General features: G+C 35.0%; 1 protein-coding gene across 1 annotated transcript; it reads right to left on the bottom strand.

Moving 5' to 3' along the window:
• Positions 1-1,419: 1,419 nt before the first annotated feature.
• Positions 1,420-22,219, bottom strand: RyR (Ryanodine receptor). The gene is given in 48 exon segments (XM_071888654.1): positions 1,420-1,663; positions 2,314-2,479; positions 2,654-3,089; positions 4,079-4,636; positions 4,803-4,927; positions 4,985-5,079; positions 5,140-5,200; positions 6,037-6,812; positions 6,890-6,966; positions 7,023-7,287; positions 7,344-7,602; positions 7,671-7,902; positions 8,378-8,794; positions 8,851-9,060; positions 9,119-9,643; positions 9,704-10,162; positions 10,164-10,226; positions 10,228-11,830; positions 11,914-12,224; positions 12,280-12,591; positions 13,329-13,897; positions 13,976-14,345; positions 14,404-14,572; positions 14,630-15,168; positions 15,236-15,495; positions 15,552-15,667; positions 15,724-15,876; positions 15,951-16,289; positions 16,347-17,129; positions 17,187-17,411; positions 17,480-17,681; positions 17,744-18,055; positions 18,058-18,431; positions 18,497-18,705; positions 18,778-18,988; positions 19,044-19,337; positions 19,392-19,532; positions 19,598-19,958; positions 20,022-20,222; positions 20,276-20,400; positions 20,456-20,625; positions 20,688-21,042; positions 21,100-21,302; positions 21,368-21,556; positions 21,637-21,714; positions 21,794-21,879; positions 21,882-21,996; positions 22,064-22,219. Coding segments are annotated over 48 exon segments (14,313 nt in total). The 5' UTR covers positions 22,115-22,219; the 3' UTR covers positions 1,420-1,500.
• Between the last annotated feature and the right edge of the window lie 862 nt (positions 22,220-23,081).

The following is a 23,081-nucleotide window of genomic DNA, read 5'->3' as shown; positions in this document are numbered from 1 at the left end:
AATAATGTTTACTCATTGAATATGTACATAGAATGTATACAGTTCAAAAATGTACCTACGTTAAAATGAGGAATGTATGTTTTACAGGTTTTACTCTTTATCCACTTTTTAAAGTTTTAAAAATAGCATAACAAATAAAGCAGAAAGTAAGACAAATTTTAAATTTTTAAGCTCAAGTTATGATTTTGAGGTTCTTGCATCGGAAGGAAAGAATAATGCCCAATATTTGGCCGTTGTTCTACAATCAACTCCAACAATCCGTATCTTTGTTGTGCTTTCATCAAATTATTTACTCTAAATTAAACATATGGTCTATCATTTGAAAGCTTAAAGCCCTAAAAAACTTTAAAAAAGTGAAAATAAATATATGACGAGAACTCAAAAATAGAATCCTCTTCGAGGCCGTTTATCTTCAGTTCCAAAAGTATGACAATTTTTTACTTAGCGCAATTTAAAAGAACTGATAAAAATCTACAATTTGATATATGTTTTGTTTTTGTTTGATCAAAAATGTTCGAGCAACAAGCAAAACGGCAAACAAGTCTTGATCTCCGACAATAAGATTTTTACAGTCGAAGCTGTTTTGAACAGGTGAAATGATCGCTTCTTGGCTGAATCAAGAACTCAGGACCAACCCTCCAGCTTAGGTCATGGTCCTCGGCGTCATAGTGTCCGATGGCAGCAAGATGTCTCGCTACTTCTTCAAGGACACCGAGAATGAGGGCCTGGACGTCTACTACAAGTTTCTCAGGTACCATGTCTTACCATGGTTGAAGAGCACGTTCCCCAGGGACAACTATATGTTTACCCAAGACGGCGCCCCGGCATACACGTCCAAGAAGGTGCACAGAGAACATGACTGCACTTCTTGCCTTCGTCCTCACTCGACGTAAATCCCTGGACTTTGCTGTTTGATGCATTTTGGAGCAAGACGAACAAGACTTTTCATCGGAATGTCGATGTTTAGTAAGCCATGATCACGGAGGAGTGGAGCAACTTGCTCTCAGGCTTCATCAAGGACAGCTGTGCTTCTGTTCGTCCGTTTAATGAAGCCATCGTTCAGAATGAAGGCGGACATATTGAATAAAATGGTATAATATTGTTGAATTGCCAGATTTTGCATCATAAGTTAGCCATTGAAATGGCACGAAATAAAAATACGTAGGGTTGAAAACGGCTACTAAAATTTTCTAATATTTGAGTCTTCACCCTGTATTTGTTACCCTGTACAATCTAGAGGTACCAGAATAAGGAAGTAATTTGTAGGAATTGAATGCAAAAAAAAAAAAAAAAAAAACCCTCAGTGCAGTATAATCATGCATTATTAACCTCAATTTTTCCTATGGTCGGAATTAAGAAAAAGGCAGATCAATCGAACTACATAATATTTACCCAAGTAAAACAAAGAAGGTAAAGAAATACTCAAAAGTCAATATTTATATATCCAAATAAACAATCATCATAATTGTAAAAAAAAAAAAAAAATCAAACAATTATTTTTTAGGATCCCCCAGCAGCACCCAATTCGTCTTCATATTGCTTCCTAAAGCAATCTCCAGCAGGGAAAAAGTCCCAACAACGTCTTTGATACATGTCCCAAACATAAGTTTCTTGTCCAGTGTACTCTGTTTCATCCTTATTGATCAAGTACATGAGGAAGAATCTGAAAAGTATGAGATATAAGTTATCTGAGAGCCCATGAAATGGTAAAGAGACTGGCCATAGAGAGAAAAATATGGACAAGAATATATAGGTGTATGCAAGACTGTTTTTGAATATACAGCTATACTTCGTAAATAATTTTGATGTGAAACTCGTATTATAACGAAATCTGGTTTGTTGGAATCTGAACTAGACGGGGTATTTAGGAGCATTTGCCGTAGACCCCAGACTTTAACTTAAGAAATAGTGATTTTAAATTGTTTATATTCAAAATTAAATGCATTTTGTCTCTGTATTAGGCCCCGCTGATGGTGAAACCAGTCTGGATCTGTACTGTTACAATTATATCTACGGCTTCCTCCAACTGAATTTATAACACAGACAGTAGATTTTTCTTGCAGTATCAGGTTAAGAACTTCCAATTAGGGAAATGATATTAAACTCTGACTGACTTTAATGGTGTAATCAAAAGTTAAACAATCCACTTCTTTCTTTTAGCTGAAATTGAAATTAAATATAGTCACTTTTATACACCTTGCCCATGCTACTGTCCTTTGTTGCAGATTAAAGATTTTAATCTACTGCTGCCTTACTGACAATCAAAACTCTTGTGTCACCTCTATGTCTTTACTCTCTAAGGACATCACTTACAAGTAATTGGCTAGATTATGCTCTTGTTGCACATGGATGTCGAAGCCATGCGGTACTTTGTCCAGATAATCCTTTCCTATTCCACAAATGAAACAATTGTTTTCCAGTTCGTCCTCAACCCCTTGCATTTGATCTCTCAGAGCACCGAAAGCGTCAATAATGAAACCTGAGAGGATGATGAAAATATGTACAATATGAAAAAATAAGGGAGTATTTGTTGTTGTTGTCGTCATCGTGGAGGTTCAACGTCCCCCCCCATTAACAACTAAACTCTATCAACATGCATTATACTCAGCGTACATAGAATAATAATTGATCAATACGTATATCAAATATTTACCTTGAATAATAGCCAAGAGAATGACAATAATGAAGAAGAAGAAACTGATGTCGAAGAGGATACGGTACACCTCGTATTCATCTCCATCTGGTGGCTCAATCTCATCTCCAATACCACCACCCGCGCGTACACCCTTATAGAGATGGAACACAAAGCAGGTCAACATGTCATGGCACTTTTGATCCACTTCTTCTTCCTCTTCTGAAACGTAGAATTTACGGAAGAAGTTGAAGGCGATCACAGTGTAGATGTAGACAAAAATGGTAAGGAGCATGACGGTGAGAATGAGTTGTTTTCCATTATGTGTTATTGCCTCCAGAATGATTCGAAGAGCAGCTACTCCCACGGCAACGTCCAATAAATGGGCAGCAAAGAAAAAGTAATTGTAATTCCCCAAAATGGAGAAGCAAAAGTACCATAATTGATAAAGGAAGGGCTATATATAAATGGAAGAAAGAGAGAGGGAATTAATGTCATATGTATAATGTAATAAAGTCTAACCAAGTATGAACCCAATTACAGAGCGTGGAACAACCCACGACCATTTATTATTTCCCTTCTATGTACTATGTGTAGAATGATAAATAACTTCAAAAATGAATTTGTTTTTCATGATAATATGTATTATTATAGACCCTATGATACATATGTATACACAATGAAACATTTATCAAGTCAATTGTTAGAGATAAATCTTCAAATAGGACATAAACGTACTTCATAAAAGCATATGTGGTACGTCAATATGAAAACAATCTTGATGAGAAAATCCCAATTTATAATTTACATTATCTAAACCAGTGATTTCCAATCTGTTCATCCCTGAGGAGCCCCTAGGCTTAATTTTTAGGGGAAAATTAGATTAGTTTTCTCAAATATTTAGAACCAGGATTTTTTTTTCTGGCACATTTTTTGATAAATTTTGATGACTTTTTATAGGAAATAAATCTTTCATGACTTTGTAACACTCTCAACGATGCACCACGAAGCCTTTGTACTCCGCAGAGCCCTGGTTGGGAAAATCTGGTACACAATACCTACGTATTTTTCATAGACATATTTCAGTAAAGTTATAGGTTTTGAATTCAAAATTTGGCTATAAGTTGAGATACTCCAGAATATGATCTGTAGCATAGAACCTTCATATAGTTTATTAGACTAAATTTGGCTCCGATGTGGTCTTTCAAATAAAATCCATCAATTTCACATTCTTCTTTTTTTGCGAGGGGATATTTTGTTATTTTAAGTGCAATTTGCAGGGTCTTCAATGACCAACAAAATAGTTTGTTGTTCATTGAAAAATGTCACTTTAGATAAAAATCATTTAGCTTGATTTTCTGTTGACGGCTCAAAATTATTATTATTTGAGTAGAACGTATTAAATTGTCAAATCACGAAATATGTAAAAATAAAATAAAAGCTTACATTATCCGTCACTGTAACTCCAGCTTTCCATACTTGATATCTCCAATCAATACTCATAATCAAATTGAGTAGTCCAGTTTCCTCATTTTCCTGTCGTAGAGAGCTCTTTTCCATTCCAAGGATATTACTGATTGCATCAAACTCGAATTGATTAGCATACTTTTGTCGTACACGTTTCTTAACAAATTTATCCCAATATAGCGCAGGAAAGGACTTTGCGGAAATAACTAATTTGTCCCAATGAGCCTTAATGTCATCATCCCCGGGTTCTTCCGCGAGATACAAACCATCAAACTCCAATCGTCTAGCAACATCTTTCTCTCTTTTAAATATGGCGAGGGGTACTTTTAGGTTGTAATAGGCAATGAGCATGCATAAGGAAACAAAGGCGTGAGTAAGGCCCAGAACTCGGATCAAATACTCTAAATAGTAAAACTTTTCATCAACATGAACAAACTCTTCTGGATCTGATTCTTCACCGCCTTCAGAATCCCCTGAGCCAGATGTTATTTCCTCTTCTTCATCCTCTCCTAAGCCAATTTCCTCAATCACAGATACCTGCATGTTAAATTAAAATATACATAGGTCTAATATGTACCAACAAAAACCGGTTAAAGAATGCTAGTCACGTCCTACTGATGGAGTCAGGAGATATTGTTATAATCTCTTCCTATAAACATGACTTGTCTTCCTTTAGATAAATATCCAATTTAAACACAATTACCTTGTAAAACAAAAGCATGAAGTTGATAATGAAGGCAATTGTCAGTGCAATGAACTTCATTGTGAAGAAATTTCTTGCCAAGAAGCTTACAATTTTCTTTGCATAATTTCCAAAGTTGATGGGACCTTCAAATAAGGAAGAAAATATGAGATTGTAAATTTCTACAAAAAGTTTGACCTTACCCAGAACTGAAACACTCTTTTTAGCATTTTTGGAAGCAGTTAAATTTTCCACTGCGGCCATGGCAATTGCTTGCTGATCAGCAAGTTGTTTTTTCCTGTGAGTACATATTTATTGATTCATTTAAATCATTGAATTATTATCGAAAATGTCTTACATTTGATCTGGATCTGCAATTTCTGTCACCTTTGGGATGGGAGGTAGTTGTTCAAGCGACTCTGAAATAATTATGTTTATCTTACAATATTTACTGTATCCAATACCCAAAGGCGTAGGAGATGGGGACAGGAGGGGCAATTGCCCTCCAAATCTTGGAGAAAGTACTAATACTCATAGTATATTTAGGCAATGTTCAATCATTTCAAGGGCGTCCGCATGGGTTGGCTGGAGGTTATGTAGCCCCCCCCCCCCTCAATATACAAATTTCCAAAACATTAAATTGTTGTGAAAATGGATGGGCTTTTGATAAAATTTTCAAAAAAATTAATATTTGAAATTTCATTTTTCCAAAAAATTAATTTTTTTCTGAACAACTGTAGATTTTTGAACTTTTTTTAACAAAAATTATTTTTTCTACGAATAACTATGAATTTTTGAGATTTTTTTGAGAATAGCAGTGGATTTTTGATTTTTTTCCCTAAAAATTTTAATCTTAAATATTTTTCCAATAAATTTTATTTTTTGTAAATAGCTTTGAATTAAAAAAAAAAAAATTAATATCGAAAATTCAATTTTTAATTTTTTTCCCGAACAACTTAATATTTGAAATTTAATTTTTTTTTCTTAAAAAAATTCAAAAAACCGATCTTGGGACGGCCTTCCTTTTACATAAAAAATGCCATAAATAAAGAATCATTTATTTTTTAAATATTATATACTTTCAAAAGTTATCAAGGAATTGTATTTACTCCAAAAATTAAAAATAAATGGTTTTTTTTTGTTTTGTTTTTTAAATAAGGAAATGCAAATGTTTAATAGGCAGAAGTATGAGGGAAAATTTGAATGCCCCACAAAAAATTTTACTCTCCCACGCCTAAATATATTAATTAATTACCTATTTTCCCACTATCCATGTCCTTCCCACGCATTAACTTCAATAGCACCGTCAAAAACTGAGTAATTACCGTTATAATCACATTTCCAGTGCCACATAGGGTCCAAAACATTAGTGTCATCAAATAAACAGCCTTTTCACTACCAGACATTGCCTTCAACTTGGCAAAAAACTGAGTTAGGGATGATGGGGAGAACAAACTCAAGAACAACATTATATTCAATTTCATCAATGCTAAATTTTCTTTCAGGGGATGCATGATTCCTCTTGGCTCATCATCCATGCGTATAGAAACTCCTTCTGAGTCCTTTTTAGGCCTAGGTTCATCGTCAGATTTCATAAGAGACTCTGCATGCTGCATTTCAAAAATTGCATCCTCACAAAAGTCCACAAAGCATTCCAATTTCTCCTTATCCCCTCCTTCTGTAATAGTTGCATAGAAAAAGGCACGCTTTGACTCCTTAATTTGAGGCTTTTCCCATTGCTCAATATTGTTCTCGTCTATCTCAAAATAGACTCTCTCAATCTTATCCTCGGTTTTTATTTCAATACGGCCCAAAAATGGAGCGAAAAATTCTAAAACAGTTCCTGCAGATTCTAAAAATTTCGCCAATCTGGGATCATTTGGCATATGTTCTGACAAATTGGTCAAAAGCACCGCTAAGTTGAAGCCAATTTCTTTAGAGGGCTCTACGAACATCTCACTAAATTGATTAAAATCAATGTTTCCTTCGTGATTTGTATCACAGCATAACAATAAAAATTCTATATCTTCTCTACAAATATATATAAAGAAAAAAACATCCATTAATTAGATGAAGAACAAATTATAGGTAATGTAAAAAAATCATACTCGCTATAGTTCTTAGTAGATTCTAATTTTTCTTTAAAGTCCTTGGGGGAAATAGTTCCATTATCCAAACCAAGATCCTATTTTGAAAAGTAAGGTTGCGTGATAATTTTTGTTACTTAGTTCCGTTACTTACGTCTTCACCGGGAAGATTTAAAAATAACTTAAAGTATTGTAAAATAAGCTCTACATTGCTAGCAGATTCTACTAATGTGTCCACCATTTGTTTTCCGATGGTTCCATTTAAAACGTTTCCTTCCAGCATACTGAGAAGCATAACAATCAAATCTTTTTGAAGATTCAATAACTCTTGAAGTAAATCTACTTGTGAAGAGTCTTTGGAAAGTTTGTCTTGCATGTGAGCAAATAAGAAGAAAAAACCATTCACTGCATCCCACAATCTATAAAACATAACTTGTTATAATTCGCAGGAAATATTGTAAAAATATTTTGAAACCTCGAATGAGCAAGCGTTTGTTGATTTCCGACGCAAGGGCCTTGAATAACTTCAGTTAGAGTATTGAATACTTGACTTGCAACTCCGATCGCTTTAAAAAAATTATTTTTCCCTGCATTTTCAATCACATCTTTTCTAGAATAAAACCAATAGAAATCCATCATAGATTCTTGAAGTCGCAAAAGGTAGTCCACAGTACAAATGACGACATTGACTGTCGTTGTATTACCCGCTTGAGTTCTTAAGTAGTTTTGCCAGTCTGAAAAGAAAGGTTTCATGGAATAAAAAAATATTTAAGCATCAATCTTGTGTGTAATTGGTCCTTACCATTATTGTGTCCTTCAGATGTGAGTTGTAAGAAACGGAATAGAAGGGTTGTGAATTCAGCATCGTGCATATTCTGCTCCCCTGCAGGTCCATCAGGTCCTACTCCCAAGCCTTCAGCCTTACAGTTTCGTTCAAAGGCATCCAAATTTAAAACAGTACAGGAGTTCATAAGTCCAGAAACGGATGTAAAGAAGGCAGTGTCACGCTTTTCTTTGAGTATGTTGAGCATATCCTAATACAAGATATAAATGTTGGGTCCATTAACGCTTCATGAATACATTGCAACACATATGCAAGAAAGGATGATTTTTCTTAAAAGTGAGTCTCAATTACATTTGTATTCTTAATCTTATTATCCTTTATTTCAATTGTAAGTTATTTCGAAGAATCATACGAACTTAAAGATCATAAAAATTCACAATCAGTTATAGAAAATAGATCAAATAGATTCTATTTGTAGGGCATATTGGAACTAAACAAAGTTGCATACTACATATATTAAATTAAGGCTTCAGATTAAAACTAAAGTTACTACATGTCTCCATTTTATAAGAAATTAGAATATGAATCCCATAATTGATCGAAATCAGTTAAATAAGTAATAAAGTAAAACAATAAATTGGGAATTACCCATTTTCTTAATTTTGTTCAAAATTATTTTTGTGTTGACGCAGCACATTATTTTATATTTTTAAAAAGCAACTCACCGTTTGAACATCAATGTTTCCTCCTCTTAGGATAGCAATACCCAAATTCAGAGTACTCTCCACCATATCACTTGCTTCACCTTTACTAGCTCCAATTTGATTTAAAACCATTTCAGATGCACCCCTAGAGGCTAGCCTTCCTTGATTGAATAATAATCTCATTTTCTCGATTTCCTGCTCCTGTAATGACGGAGCATCTCCCTCGTCATCTCCTCCTTCTTCCTCTTCTTCACCACAGGATCGAGCCATAATGTTTGCATAAGATATGAACAAATTATCCTCTGGCATTTCTCCAGATCTTTCGACAATTGCTCCTTGTGAAAAAGTATGAATCAATTGGGAAACTTGATCTGACTTAGACTCCCCTGATTCCTCAGATTCTGAGCCCTTGTTGGCCTCTGAATCTTCAAACGTTTGCTGAAAATATATTTACATAGATATTAAAAATCTTTCGAAAATCGATAATTGCATACCGTTAAATGATCAATGATGACTTCCTGTCCATTGTTTTCATCCTCCAGCCATAATTCTCGATATGTTCTCAGGAATAAATTAACAGCTGCATGTCTTGGAAGCGAATGTAAGGATATTTGTCGGAAACAAGCAATGACAGCTCTTTTACGTTGAATAGACACTACCTTCGGAATAGCCCCCTTTCCACCCTCACTTGATGGATGATCAATCTAGTTCGTACAAATAAATATAAATGTTCGAGACATACTTTTTACAGTTACTACTTACTATATGCAAGCCATACAGAACTTTGCCCATGGCAATAATTCTATGAACCAATTGTTCTAATTCTTCTGTTTTCATTTCAAAAGTAGAAATTGATTGTTTGTTTCCGAGAGTAGAGTACAAATGATGCTGCCATTGCAATTCATCAGAGGGATCAAAAGTTTTAGGAATTGTTAACTGAGTTTTAACAAAACTTGTAATATCCTCATCAATGAATTTAGCCAAGAATTTGTCCTTGCAATGTTGAACCAACTCCTGTTCCTTTCCTGCAAAGAGATTTAGTCCTACGGGTAAAAGACGCTTCAGAGCAGCAACTATAAGGCTGGATGATCCATCTCGACTCTTTTCCTTGTCTGCATTACGTCTAGTCTTTTTCTTCTTTCCGCTTTTGCTGCCACCGCCATTTCCAGAGTTGATTGTATTCTCAGATGCTGCAGCTCTTGTGCGAGTTCCAGCACTTGGCATAATCAATGCTAAAATGTCAATTTCATTCGCCAATACGAAATTTTGCTCTTCTTTCCGGAAATACTATTATTATAAGAAATGGTTTATTAATCATATTTAAATATCCTAAAGTAATCTAATTACATTTGAAACCGACATAATATTGAAAATTTCACCAACGTGATTGTACAACTGTTCTGACTCTTCTACATTGTTCCGAATCCAATGAGTTTTCTGAAGATCCACAAATTTGATCAATAAAGGATAAAAGGCATAGACGTCCCTTGATAGTAAATTCCATTCCTCTTGAATATTTCCTTCAATCTGTGAAGCATCATCGGCTGCCGCCTTCAAATATTGCTTACAGGACTCCTCTTTGTGAAACATCATTTCTACTCGCTTCCTACATTTTTCTGTAAGAGGTAAGAAAGGATCTTTGAGGAGCTCTTCACTTGTATTTATAATGATTTTTTGAGCGTAGACTGCAATATTTGTCATCCATTCGGCGTTTTCATTTCCAATATTCATCATTATGAGTTTCAAAATGAGCTGGAGCAACTTATTCATATGAGTTGATGTGACCATTGTTACATGAACACCCCCCCTTTGGATCAACATTATCCGGTCCTTCCATCCACCAGGTTGGAAGATATGAGCACAAAAAAGGGTAAAATGACTTCGATCATTTGTGGCTGCAACAAGAAATCACCTCCATCGTTAATGAATTTCTCAACCTCCCCAATGAGTATATCTAATGTGGGTATGCTCTGTTCTAATCTAGCCGTGACTTCTTGAGCTTCAAGGGACCTTTCAGCGAAGCCTGAGCCACTGACAGACCACGGATTATTTCTATTAAGACTAGGTTCTAGGAAAGCTACGGGGAAGGTTGAAGAAATTGATGCTAAGCAAGTACCAATGAGGGCTCGGTTTGTGGCTATTTCTGTTCGAATAAACTTACGGCCTTTTGTTAAAGGTAGATTTGTTCCTGTTATATAAAGACTTTCAAGAATCTTGTAACATGCAACTTGAATTTCATCAATTACAAGGTCATGACCATATTCATTGGCCGCCAAATGATCAAAAGTTGATATCAAAATCGGAATTAGAATTTCGAAAATGTATTTCAAGGAAGTGCAAGTTTTCAAATGAGTTCCACGTAGATGAGGATATTTGCCTTCATTCAAGTTAGAAATGGTTCTTTCCAAATCTTCTGCGCAATTGTTGAAGAATAATAACATTGAGGTTCTCACAAATTCTGGTCGTAACTTGGCTAAGGATTTTGCGTCAATTGCTTTTACTAGGACTTGAAGACACTTTACTGCTTGACATGTATCACAGCCAAAGGCAGACTGTCGAATTCTAATCAAATTGGCAAGCTTGCAGAAAATGGTTGCCACAAGTTGTTTTTCCTTGATGGAGGCAACACCAGCAGATACAGAAGATGAAATAGGTACTGATGTAAAATAAGTTCTATGATGACTAAAATATTTTTCAATCACAGGTAAAACAACCTTTGAGAAGAATTTGACCGTTTTGTTCGTTCTTTTAAAACTGTTCCGTCTTGTGAAATTCTCTGATGGCTTCAATAGCTTCATATTAGCTGAAGAAGCATCTAGATACATGATTAACTTATCTAATAAGTTGGTAGAGAATCTATTTTCCTCAGATTTAGATTTACGATCTCTATCTTGGGCACCAGGATTATCGTGGTATAAATTATACCCTTGATACTGAATATACTTGAGCAATTCTTGACAACGCTCACGATTTTTTTTCTTTTCTTTTTCTGTTAAAAGGTCATAAGGAACCACAAGTAAGTTTAAGCCATTGTTCGTCTTAAGAGTCATTTTCGATACTTGGTTGTCATGTGCATCTTCAGATAGCCTCTCAGCCAAATTCATCATTTCCCTTGAGAGTGTAAGATTAGTCATATCTGCAGGATTAGGGTGATAGTTTTGTGGATTCAGTCCCATATTTGAAGACGTTTGCCGATCATTTCCTTGACTACTCGAAGAAAAATCACCAGTATTCTCTATATTCCAATTAAGAGCTATCAAAGCTGTAAGGGCATTTCGAACTGGCTCTTGATAAGTTTCTTTTTCAAAGTGATCAAGCATGTTGTATGGCTTTAGCCTACTATGTTTTTTATCATCCTGATTGGTTGTTTGAGAGAAAGTCCATCCACTCTCAAGCTTATTCTGAGCCCAAGCATCATGGTAATGCTCCGAAAATTTCAGGACAAGTGTGTTCAAATCATTAGTGAGCTCAATACTAAAATGTTCAAAATAGTCAGGTTTAATTAGTCATGGAGGTAGATTATTATGCAATAACTACAAAATTCATAAAAAACTTACTGAGATATATCAATTGGTACAGGAATATAGGGGCCTAAATTATTAGAACGTGCATCTTTAGAGAAAATATCATCTCCTTGATCTGCTGACTTGGAATAGTCGGGAGGAAGAGCACATCCAATGGCAGTGAGGCAAGGCAATGCCTTGCTGAAAAGCTCTGGGTCGTATTCCATCTGAGACAATGAATCAAAAATACTATTGAAAAGCGTCATAGTAAGTTTCTTTTCTTCATCAGAGGCACAACCATAGATACCTTGACCTCCAGCTGCACCGTAATACTTGCTACATCGTTCATAAAAGAGAGTCAACATCTATAACATAAAATAATATAAACCCATTTCATTACATATCAACGGCCTTACATACCCTTAGAGCCACATTAGAATATTCATTGAGCTTTGATAAATCAACTGTGAGCTGACGGAGTAATTTTAGAAGCATGATGGGTGGGATTTCTTTTGTGAGTGTCACCAGATAGTCTGAAACAGCTTGTCTTTGAACATTTGTCAACATTTTCCCCTTACTTAATCGGTAGACTGTATGAAGAGTTGCTTCCAGAAGAGGACAATAGTTGTCAGCATCCGCATAGTAGCGGTTATATTTGATCAGGATCGGTAGGATTGAGTTCCCTATATAACGATTCAATGCCAACCCCATGTCAGATTCACTGCCTTCAGTCTATATTTTTAAAATATAATTATAGATATGTGTTCAATTTACAAATTCAATCATTAGTGCAGTATGCTTATTTTTAAAAAGATTCCTTTAGGAGTTGAAATATATAGGTAAGTGTTATCAGAATGGATTTTACCCTGAGCAGGGGACTTTTCTCTCTTTTGAAATGTTTCTTAATTGAATTTTGAATCAAAATATCATTTTCAAAAAAATCAATTTTTGTAAGGAAATAAAATACGGGGTAATTTTTGTTAATTATCGACGTGACATTTATAATTAATTTCTTTAAATTTGGCTACTACCTTGTTCGAGGTCCCTATTTTACATAATCAAGTACGAGACCGGCACAAGTGCCTCAAATGCCCCCTTAAAATCAGTACTATGCAAAATGATATTTACGAATTCATTTATGAGTATCTTTAGAGTTTAAATTCCATAAAATATTTAATAATTTTTTTAATCTATTGTCTTAAAACTTCCTGCAAGGATGTGATAATAAAAAATCATTTTATAGTTCAGCTTTTATCGCCTCATTTTTCTCTTTAAAAAACTAAGTGATTTATTTGAGCATCTGAGAAAAAAGAGTGAGTGCTTTCTCACATTTTATATCTAAATATTTATATGTAGGCGAGTGCAATAAGCCAGGTATTAATGAACTCTACATTGACAACACTGTTTTAATGGAACTTTTGTATACTCATAAACAGTCATGCACAGCTATCATATTATGATATACATACTTTTTCCAGCATAGTAGCTGCTCTCAAATCAGGAAGGAATGCCTCTTCAAGGAGTGTGTAAAAAAAATCTTGGTCTTCTATACTATAAACTCTTTCTAAGAAAAGAGCCATACTTTGTTTATGATTCGGAATAAGACCTGTTGGCATATCACTCTCCCCATCGTAGTTTATACTGAATGAAAGTCCTAATACTCCCTGTAAATCCTCCAAAGGTACCAAGGATCGCAAAATAGCTCTTGCTCTAAGTGAGTCATTCTTTCCTTGAGCAATTACGGATGCCTCAGGAGCACACCTTCCTAAAAGATCCACAAGTGTACAATAGAAGGTTAGAATAGCTGCTCCCGTGTCAATAAAGTCTTCATCATCATTATAAGTTGGAACTGGATGGCGGAAGGCCATGGTTTGTCTTCCAGTCTCAATTTGATTGGTTATTTGCTCTGACAAAGTATTTCCTGATCGAATAGCACTCAAAAGACCCTCTCCTTCACCCCTCAATGCAGGTCCCAAACACTCTGGGCGTCGAATCAATAGACGAATAACTAAATTTGCATTTTCTTCCACACTTTCACCTTAGGAAATAGTATAGTGTTGTGATATACATAAATTTAGATTTTTTTGAGAAAAAAAAAATCAAATCATGCACTTACCTCCAACCCAAACACAAAATCTCAAAAAGTCTAAATAGCGTTCTCCCTCCACGGGATCCCATCCTAAATCTGGATAGCCCTTTGCTACAAGTTCAGCATTTGCAGTCAATCCACAACGTGATAAAAAGAATGCAATTTTTTCTAGGTGATTCTCTCTTAATGCTAATGCTAATTCTGTATTATCCATCAAGGATGAATATGCCACATCCAGAGGTGTTGATCCTCTAAGAGCTGGACGAGAGAGTAAAATGTTTGCATGCTCCAAGATAAATATTAGATGATCAAACATTGCTTTTTGATTTTGTCTGGATGTTCTACAGAAATAACATAGGAAACGACAACAAGCGACCACCATTTCATATGAGGATTCCTAAAGTGAACGCATATATAGGTAACGTAATATGTAGATCTCGAAAATAAAGCATTACTTGATCGGTATCTTGCTGACTTTCACTATTTTCATTGGACTGCTCCGAAGAATCATCTTGTAATGCCCGTGTAATACTATTCATCATAATTGCAATAACGTTTTCATGAATTCTGAGAATTAACATCAAATCAGGATGTTGGAAAAAGACGTGATTATTCACAAGTGTCCTAAAAATAATTTTCTTATTTAGAGTTCGTATAGAGGGTTTTACCTAACTTTCATACCATAATAGTTCCCTTACTAATTCTTCTTCGGGTTTTGACATTTGTACAGGAAGCAAGGATCTTATTCTGCTTAAAGTAACCCACATTGATACAACATCCAAACTAGTTTTTGTATCAACAACATAGGTATTTTCAAGAGCCTTCATGAGCTCACCTACCGTATCATACTGCCTAATAAGAAGATTAAACATTTCTCGCACAAGTTCCTTGGACTCTATTTCTGATTCAGATCCCCATCGAATGATAGCTTCAACCAAGACCTTTCGAAACTTTTCTTCCTGTGTCTTTTTCCGAACAGTTGTTACCCCATCATCATCCCCGCTATTTTGATTCTTTATAACCTTGACGATAGTTGACCATACGCCATTTCCACCATTGGTTTCAACTTCTTCTATTTCATCTTCTTCCAATGAGCTAATGGATATAAGCTGCATAAGTCCATCATGAAAATCAGTCATTTTATTTCGCAATGGTGGAATGCAGGCATGATCCTCTAAATCAGTTTCCTCAAAAGTTTTGAATCCTAAAATAGTATTCATCTGAAGAAGAAAAAGTTAGAAATTTATTTATATCAAACTTATACAGTTTTAGCTGCAGGAGTATTACCTGCTCTCGTGGGGGGCAACGGAATTCCTTGGTTTTTTTGGCAGCAACTGCTGATGGCATGTCTGACTGTTTTATTTCGATATAACGTCTCAATTGATCAATTTGAATGTTCTTCAAATAATCTTGCCCAAAAGTTGTTGCATATTCGATTCGGTGACGAACTTGGACATCGCACATGTGGTGAAGCAAATGACAAAGTTGAAGTTTTACATCTTCATGAATTTTCATATCCAAAATTCCTTTACGCTCGTATTTTCCAGCTATATAGAACATATAATTATTAACCAATAGTATTGTAAGAAATATCTATGCATACTTTTGGAGAAATTTTCATCCCATGTTTGTGGATGAATGATGATTAAAAGTTTATTAATATCCTCATCGGAGAGTGCACCAACGAGAAGAAGCTTGTCCAATATTTTTATTAATGGTCTATAAAATAAATAATTAAAAGTAAGGACTAGCTATAGAGACTGCTATCCACTTACACAAATAAGTCTTGATTAGAGCCTCCAATCGGATCTCTATTGTGAAGTTGATTTGTATCGATTGCATGAGCAAGAGCTCCCATCACTATCTCACGAACCAAGTCTAGTGGAAATTCCGGTGTTAAAAGTTTTTTGACATCATCAATATTGTTACTGGGAAAAAGAAAGATACGTCAAACGGAAAGTTATTAGATGCCTTGATCAGATATATGTCAGTAAATACTTACGTGATTGGACAAGTAGACATTTCTGGTCGAATTGAAATGTAACGAAGAGACTTCAAGCTATTTCCCATGTCTGGATCATTCCCATATAACTCTTTTAGTTCTCGTCCCATTGGAATAATAAACTCATTTTGCGTGATTTCAACAGTTTTAGCATATGATTGTAAATGAAGAGCTATGAGAATATCGAAAAAGGCTCTTCTCAGTGTCCCAGGCATATACTCTGATTGAATGGCATATAACAATTGTTTTTCATCGCAATAATGGCATATGGCATGCATGCCCCGGAAGTTTGATTGGAAACATAGGGCAGAGTAGAGCGTTAATGTCTGAGTATGGAAACTAATTGAATATAAAATATGTTATGGTTGGTTTAACTTCAAAAACATAGGCTCATACCTGGATAATTTTTCATATTCTATGAGCTCTAGTAAATCGATGCAGCGATCTTCTTCTGGAATGTGAAGAGCAATCATTCGTATTGAGTCCTCTGTTAAACAACTCCACCCTCTAACTTCCGACAGCTTTAAAGCGTGAATTACGAGATTTTTGTTTGGAGCTCTAGCCCATTGATGAGATGTGAGACATTGGACCTTCAGCCTTGGTGGAAATTGTGGATTAATGTGTTTCCCAGAGTTGAGTAAAATTGCAGACGAGAGGGGAAGAGTATCTGATGTTCGACCGAGTTCGAATTGAAGAGCATCTTTACTTGTGGCTTTGAAGAAAATGGAAGGAAACAATTTCATTCCAGGCTCCAGATAGAATCTATGTTTTGTCTCCTTTCCTTCACATGTAAAACTCACAACACCAATGGATGTATCAATGAAACATCCAATAAACAAACCTTGTGAAGGAGCTTTTCCAGAGCTGTCATTACTCACTTCACTATACAGATCATCAGCTCTCACCATATAACTACTTTGACGATCAATACTGTCTTGAACACCACCAAAATTATCTATTTTTTGAATGGTGACAGTACGAACCAAATCATCCGTGAAATTTTCGGAATGAATGTGATACTGTGTCGTGACCCAACCAACATATACATTGTGAGGATCTTGACCAGGATATATCCGTACTCCATAAAAGTATTCATTCATGGAATCGAGTTGTTCCTTTGATACTTCTGGGTGACTCATTTCTTGTTTTTTATTGTACCTTGCAGGAGGCTTTGGTGCCCTTCACGTAAATTTAAATGAGAAATTAAATTATTAATATTTTTTAATTAATATTTACTTTGAGAAATTTTCGTGACACGTTACTGGTAATGAAAGTCTTAAGTACTCCCAGTCTGCATTTTCTTCCTGTTCATATCGGTTGTGACTAATTTTGAGGGATGGAGGATTGTCTGCACCCGCTGGTAAACGACTTATATCAATTTTTGATTTAAGTAGTTCTTCATTGTTCTCAAACATGGGTAAGTTTTTGGTGTACCAAAATGAAACTGGCCTTGTCATGTTCCTATATATACCAAATATTGGTGTTTTAAAAAAATCAATTGAACCAAAGTACATTATATGTTTCCTTACACACAGAAGGGCTCATATCCTTCCTGTAAACCACAGTTTGTAAAATATTTGAGGTTATCTACGTTATGTCCCAGGTTTATTTTACACATTTGTCCAACACCGACAGTTATTGAAGGAACATATAAATATTCTTCAGGAACATCACTGAATGCCACTTCTCCGGCAATGGGGTCCACCAATAATTCTCCATTAAGTGAGAAGCCTATAATAAAGCCAGATTACGTGAAATACTTTTCCTGAAAATACTTGAGAGTAAATACGTACAAATTGTCCTATCCGTCAAATCCAGAAAAATTCCAACGACATCAGATTTCTGCCAAATTTTGCCATAGGAATCAATAATTCCTGCATGACATTTCTCAGCTGAATGACCATCATAGCACCAGGAATATTCATCTCCTCCAGTTTCATCATCTGGGTGAGAGGATGTTGTACTCCATCCTACTTTGATGAATCCGTCTGTAAGTATTTCAATCTCATAGTACCATTTCCCACTGGCCACACCATACTGTTTCTCTAGACGTACTGCTCGGCATTCCCTGCTGTCACTCTCATAGTACGCCTCTGTCCCTTGTGGGGAGGCTCTAAATTATAGCCGTATACAAGTAAAGTGCGAACGATTTCGCTGGCTGTAACACGGTTTGCTCTTTTAATGGAGTCCTCGACATTTTTGTAATCCACAAGATGAGGGCTTTTAAGGTTTTCTCCATCTTCATTCAATCCATAGGTCCATCCTTGAGATATTCTTTCTCTAGCCCATACGTTGTGAGTGTTTTCAGATAGTTTATCTACAAGTTCTTCCATTTTCTGACTTAATTCAATACTACTTAAGTCGAGAGGAGAGGGCTTGTAGCCATTTGATTGCAAATATGGGTCATTTGGCAATCTAAGTGATCTTATACGAGAAGGGGGCTTGTCTGTCGTTATAGTATAGCCTAGAGCATTGATTGTTCTGAAAAAATAGTACCCATTTGCTCTGTTAATAAGTCCAAATTCAAAATTACTTATAAACATTACTTTAGAGTTTGCATTGCAAGTTGAATATTGTACATTTTTTCTGAATTGGGTAAATTTTGAAACTGAGTTAGGCAATGATGTATCATTTGACCATCACTTCTCATATCTCCAAAGCACCATCCAGATTCTATTTTTAGAGTAGCCCACATTTCATGGATATTTTCGGCTAATTTTTCCTTAATATTGTCAACATAACTTTGCAAAACAATCTACATTTATATATATATATATATACGAAGATCAGTAATTTAATATGATGGTTTCACTTAGAGATAACTTACTGCCGAGGTTTCCACTGGTTTGGGTACGAATGTATTTGTATCAACAATCGGAATCGGGCCACTGATTATATTTTTTGAGAAATCTCCCAAATGAAAACATGGCTCAATTCTTAAAATTTGTTCAGGATAAAGACTTTCATAAAGAGGAGAGAAGTCACCAGGAGGCGCAAATCTGAGTCGTCCTTGATCTCCTCCGAATAGAAATCGACAGCTAATAATAAGAAGGGAAATTATTCTTTTGACCCATATGGCTCGTTGCTATTTACCTTATTTTGGCTGAGCAGCTAATAACTGGGAAAAACATGCCGTCTAAATTGAAATTACGGAAGTAACCAGGAATTTTTGTGCCATTCAGAAAGAAAGTAATGATTGGAACAGAGAGATCCATTGCAATACCAATGTTATCTCCTTTTTTGATATATGGTTCTTGAACACTTGGAATTACTAAGTTACTCTTCCCTCCAGTCCACAAATAAGCTCCATCAAATCCATATGAGTAGAGATCATCTCCAACTCCGTTACCTCCCCATTTTTCTCCTCCTCCTGGGTATGGAACATATCTGTATAATAAATCAATATTAATTTTATCATATCAAATCAATATATATTTTTACCCTTTTGTATTGGCCCAACCAACGCGAAAGTGAGGTTCATTATCTGACGTGGCTTCCACGTGATCCATGGTTACCTCAAAATACCATTTAGTGTATATAGCAGATTCAGGAATATATCCCACAAAAATATTTGGACGTGCACTTTAAATTAAAACAATTATATAAAGAACTGTAGTTGAATTTATTTGTTAAAGTTCATAAATTACCTTGAAACATAATCGATCACAGAGGTGTGAAGGAGCAAATTTTTACCAGGAAGTAAAAAGTCTACGATATTATTCTGTGAGGATCGAACAGCTACACCAGAACCAACACAGAGATTACATAGAATATCCAAAACTTTGGGATCTCTCCCAAACTTTTCAAGGAGGGAAATAATGACTTGAATGTGTTCCTCTTTCATCATGTTGAGAGCCTCGGGTGAGTCATTGAGAATACAGTATAAAACATCCATCATTCCTGCTCCTTCTCCTCCTGCCTGAGATCCTAATTTACTGAACAGCCAATTCAATCTTTGAGCTTGTGCGAATTGTGAACAGTTTGTATGATTTCCACGAATAATTGCAGCTACAAATTGATCAATAATAATTATAATGAAACAATAAACGTAAGTCCTTTTCAGCAATGTACCTAAAAGTTGAAATAAAAATCCTGAAACATCCTCCCACTGTTGACCCACTTCTTCCCCTGCAAATGAGGACAAAAGTCCAAGCCCAGTGATGACATTCATCTTGTCAATTGCGTCAAGAATTAAACTTAAAATTCCTTCTTCTTGGAAAAGATCTTGTCTATTACGGAGAGCTTTAAGATATCGTTGTTTTTCTTCATGAGCTAATAATGAAATGGTGGTTAGATGGATAAGTTAAAATTTTCAAATTACTTACATATGTCCTCTTCTGGTTGAGCAAAGTAGGTTATCAAGTCTTCTAGAACACCCATGACTTCTGATAAACTTACCATTTTCAAGAAACCTGAATTTCGATGAGTTACCGTCATGTTATCAAGGCCACTAGAAAATATTTTTTTACATGGTTTTGTTAATTAGGCAGCATTGAACAACATACTTTATGAACTGTGTAAATAAGTGTGTACATGTCCGAATGACTCCAGCTGTTCTTGCTTCTTCATCTTGACTTCGACTGAACTCTAACCCATCATCCATTTTACCTTCTTCATGAAGAATAACTTTTTTCTGTTCGACCAGGCCGATCCCTTTTTTTCGAACTTGATAGCTCTGGAAAGATTTATCAATATATTATACAATACATATTTTTTGGATTTTTGATTAATAGTTACCTTGTATGAGAGCCATAGACCACTTTCTATATGTTGAATAATAACTGTTGTTTCTTCATAGGTTATTGAAGGTATTCCTATTACTTCCAAGTCCTTATCCTCAAGGATGACTTTGTTATCGTCTTTACAGTCACGAAGATAGAAACAGGAATTACCCAAGTTAGCATTCTCTCGTTGAAGGAGCATAAGACAATCGTTATCATCCACACCCAAATACATTCCAGTTGTTATGTGTCTAATTCTCATGGGATGGTAGTAATTGATGTAACCACCAGACCATTTTGTTCGAGCAAGTTCTAATCTCCATAGTGATCGAGCTTGAGTTAATACATTCCCTCCTTCGTAGACTAAAATGCTAAAAAATATTATTTTATATAAATAATTTTTCATTAGACCTCGGCACCATACATACTTTGTTTCTGTGTTATCACATGCCCAATTGCTTGGTATAGTTAGACATTCATCGCCGGCATGATAAAAACGTACAACATCCCCACCAAAGACAGATGAAACATTTTTAATTCGACTCAGTCCAGTTCCAAAAGGAGCAACAGACCAATGTGTCACATGGAAAGAGGCATTTACTATTGCTTTATCACATTCTTTGGTTGCTTGCTTAATAAAAAAAATTAAATCCCTCAGTAAAATGGATTTTCTATGTATGTACATGAATCCCTTACCAAATATCTTTCAGTTGCTACAGACACAAGAATAGCATCATCACCAACCCGTACTTTTTCACCCTCAGATCTTTGTTTTGAAGAGGGGTGTACTGTCCACCAACAGGCTTCCCCTTCGGATTGCTCTTGAAGACCCACGTCAAAGGCTAATTTATCATTTGATGAACTACTTGAGAGGCAAGCTAAATACTTTAAAGTAGAAATAACCAAAAATAGTTATAGGATCACAGATGCTAGGAGATATATAAGAGTTATCAAATTTTATTTACCATATTACTATTTGTGTGTCTGAGTAAAATAGCGTTTCCATAGAGGAGTGTCTTATGCCCAGACCCCATCCCTGAGTTCTTTTTTTCATGTAATGAAAAAAATATGTATGAAGTTAATAATTCCTTATTCAAAAGGTATCTTTTAAGGGTTTCATACTTCGCCATCCGTGGAGGAAGTCACTAATTCTTGTAGAGCTCGTACAGAGAGTGCTTGTTCGATAACAAATACACACTGTGATAAATCGGGGGTATATTTTTATCTGTTATTCCCTCAAGAAAACACTGCCTATTTCCGAATCCTTCCGCAGAAAGACATACCCTCTCTCCTGTGGCAGTGCAGGAAAGACAGACCATGTCCTCCTGCAATAACCATTCATTTTTGGGATTAATAAATGATCAAAATATATGTTGATTTTAAACATCTTACCGTTCGCAGGAAGGAAACATCATCTTGCTCACCACTTTCGTTGTCACCCATGATACATTGTTTTTTGGATGATGAGTATAAATAATTATTTTATGCAAAAAGTTATCAAACCGAATTTGTACAATTATTCAGTACTTATTAAGCTCACTGGACACTTTACAACTAAAAAATAATCGTTTTTCAAAATCAGTTCATTTTTTTATTTTTAGATTTCCCTTCTTAGCTGTGCCTTCACTCCAAAAGTAGTAGTGTCTTGAGGAAGGGGAAAAAGGAAAGCACCTGGAACAATCTTATGCGGAACTTCAAACTAATACTCTTTTTGCTTCCTCTTTTTTCACGCCTGAGAATTTGCAGTGAGTGCATTTCACAGCAGTCCAAATATATTTTAAAAAGTTCATATTTGTATGTTATATATCAGTGATTACTGACATAGCTCATAAATCTATCATAGCTCCAGGCTAATAAAATAAAGAAAAACTTTTTTTTAATTGTATAATATTTTGATGAACAATAATTGCAGATATAAATTCATAAATTTCATACTAACGTTCATACAAAATCCTAAGATGTATGAGGTTAACAAGGCAATGAAGATTAATCATAATGTATAAAGACAAAATATTTGTAACATAATATATTCTGGAAAATTGTTAATAAACTTCAATTTGACATGTTATTTCTTTCTAATAATCCAGGAAAAAATTCTTAAAGGTAATTGAAAGAAATTGAAAAAGAAAAGTATGCTCACATATGCCTGAAAAGAAAGTATTATCTTCAGCGAAAGTTCTGAAGCTTCCTTGAAATATTTCATTGTAGTTTGTATAAGAGCATCAAAATACAGGTATTTCAGGTCTTGTTTATAAAAAATCAATTAGTTATAATAACCTTCGATCAATTGCAGACAAAAACACGATAAGATTGAATTTAGATAAATTTCAGAGTGATAAAAATGTTCTACCTAATAGCTTTTTTTAAATGTTAAAGATATAAATAGATTTTGTTTTTGACGCAACTTATA

Source organism: Lepeophtheirus salmonis, chromosome 5 (genome assembly GCF_016086655.4).
Source record: "Lepeophtheirus salmonis chromosome 5, UVic_Lsal_1.4, whole genome shotgun sequence".
NCBI lineage: Eukaryota > Metazoa > Arthropoda > Copepoda > Siphonostomatoida > Caligidae > Lepeophtheirus > Lepeophtheirus salmonis.
Note: the sequence above shows the minus strand (reverse complement) of the source record. Positions and strands in the feature narration are given on the sequence as shown.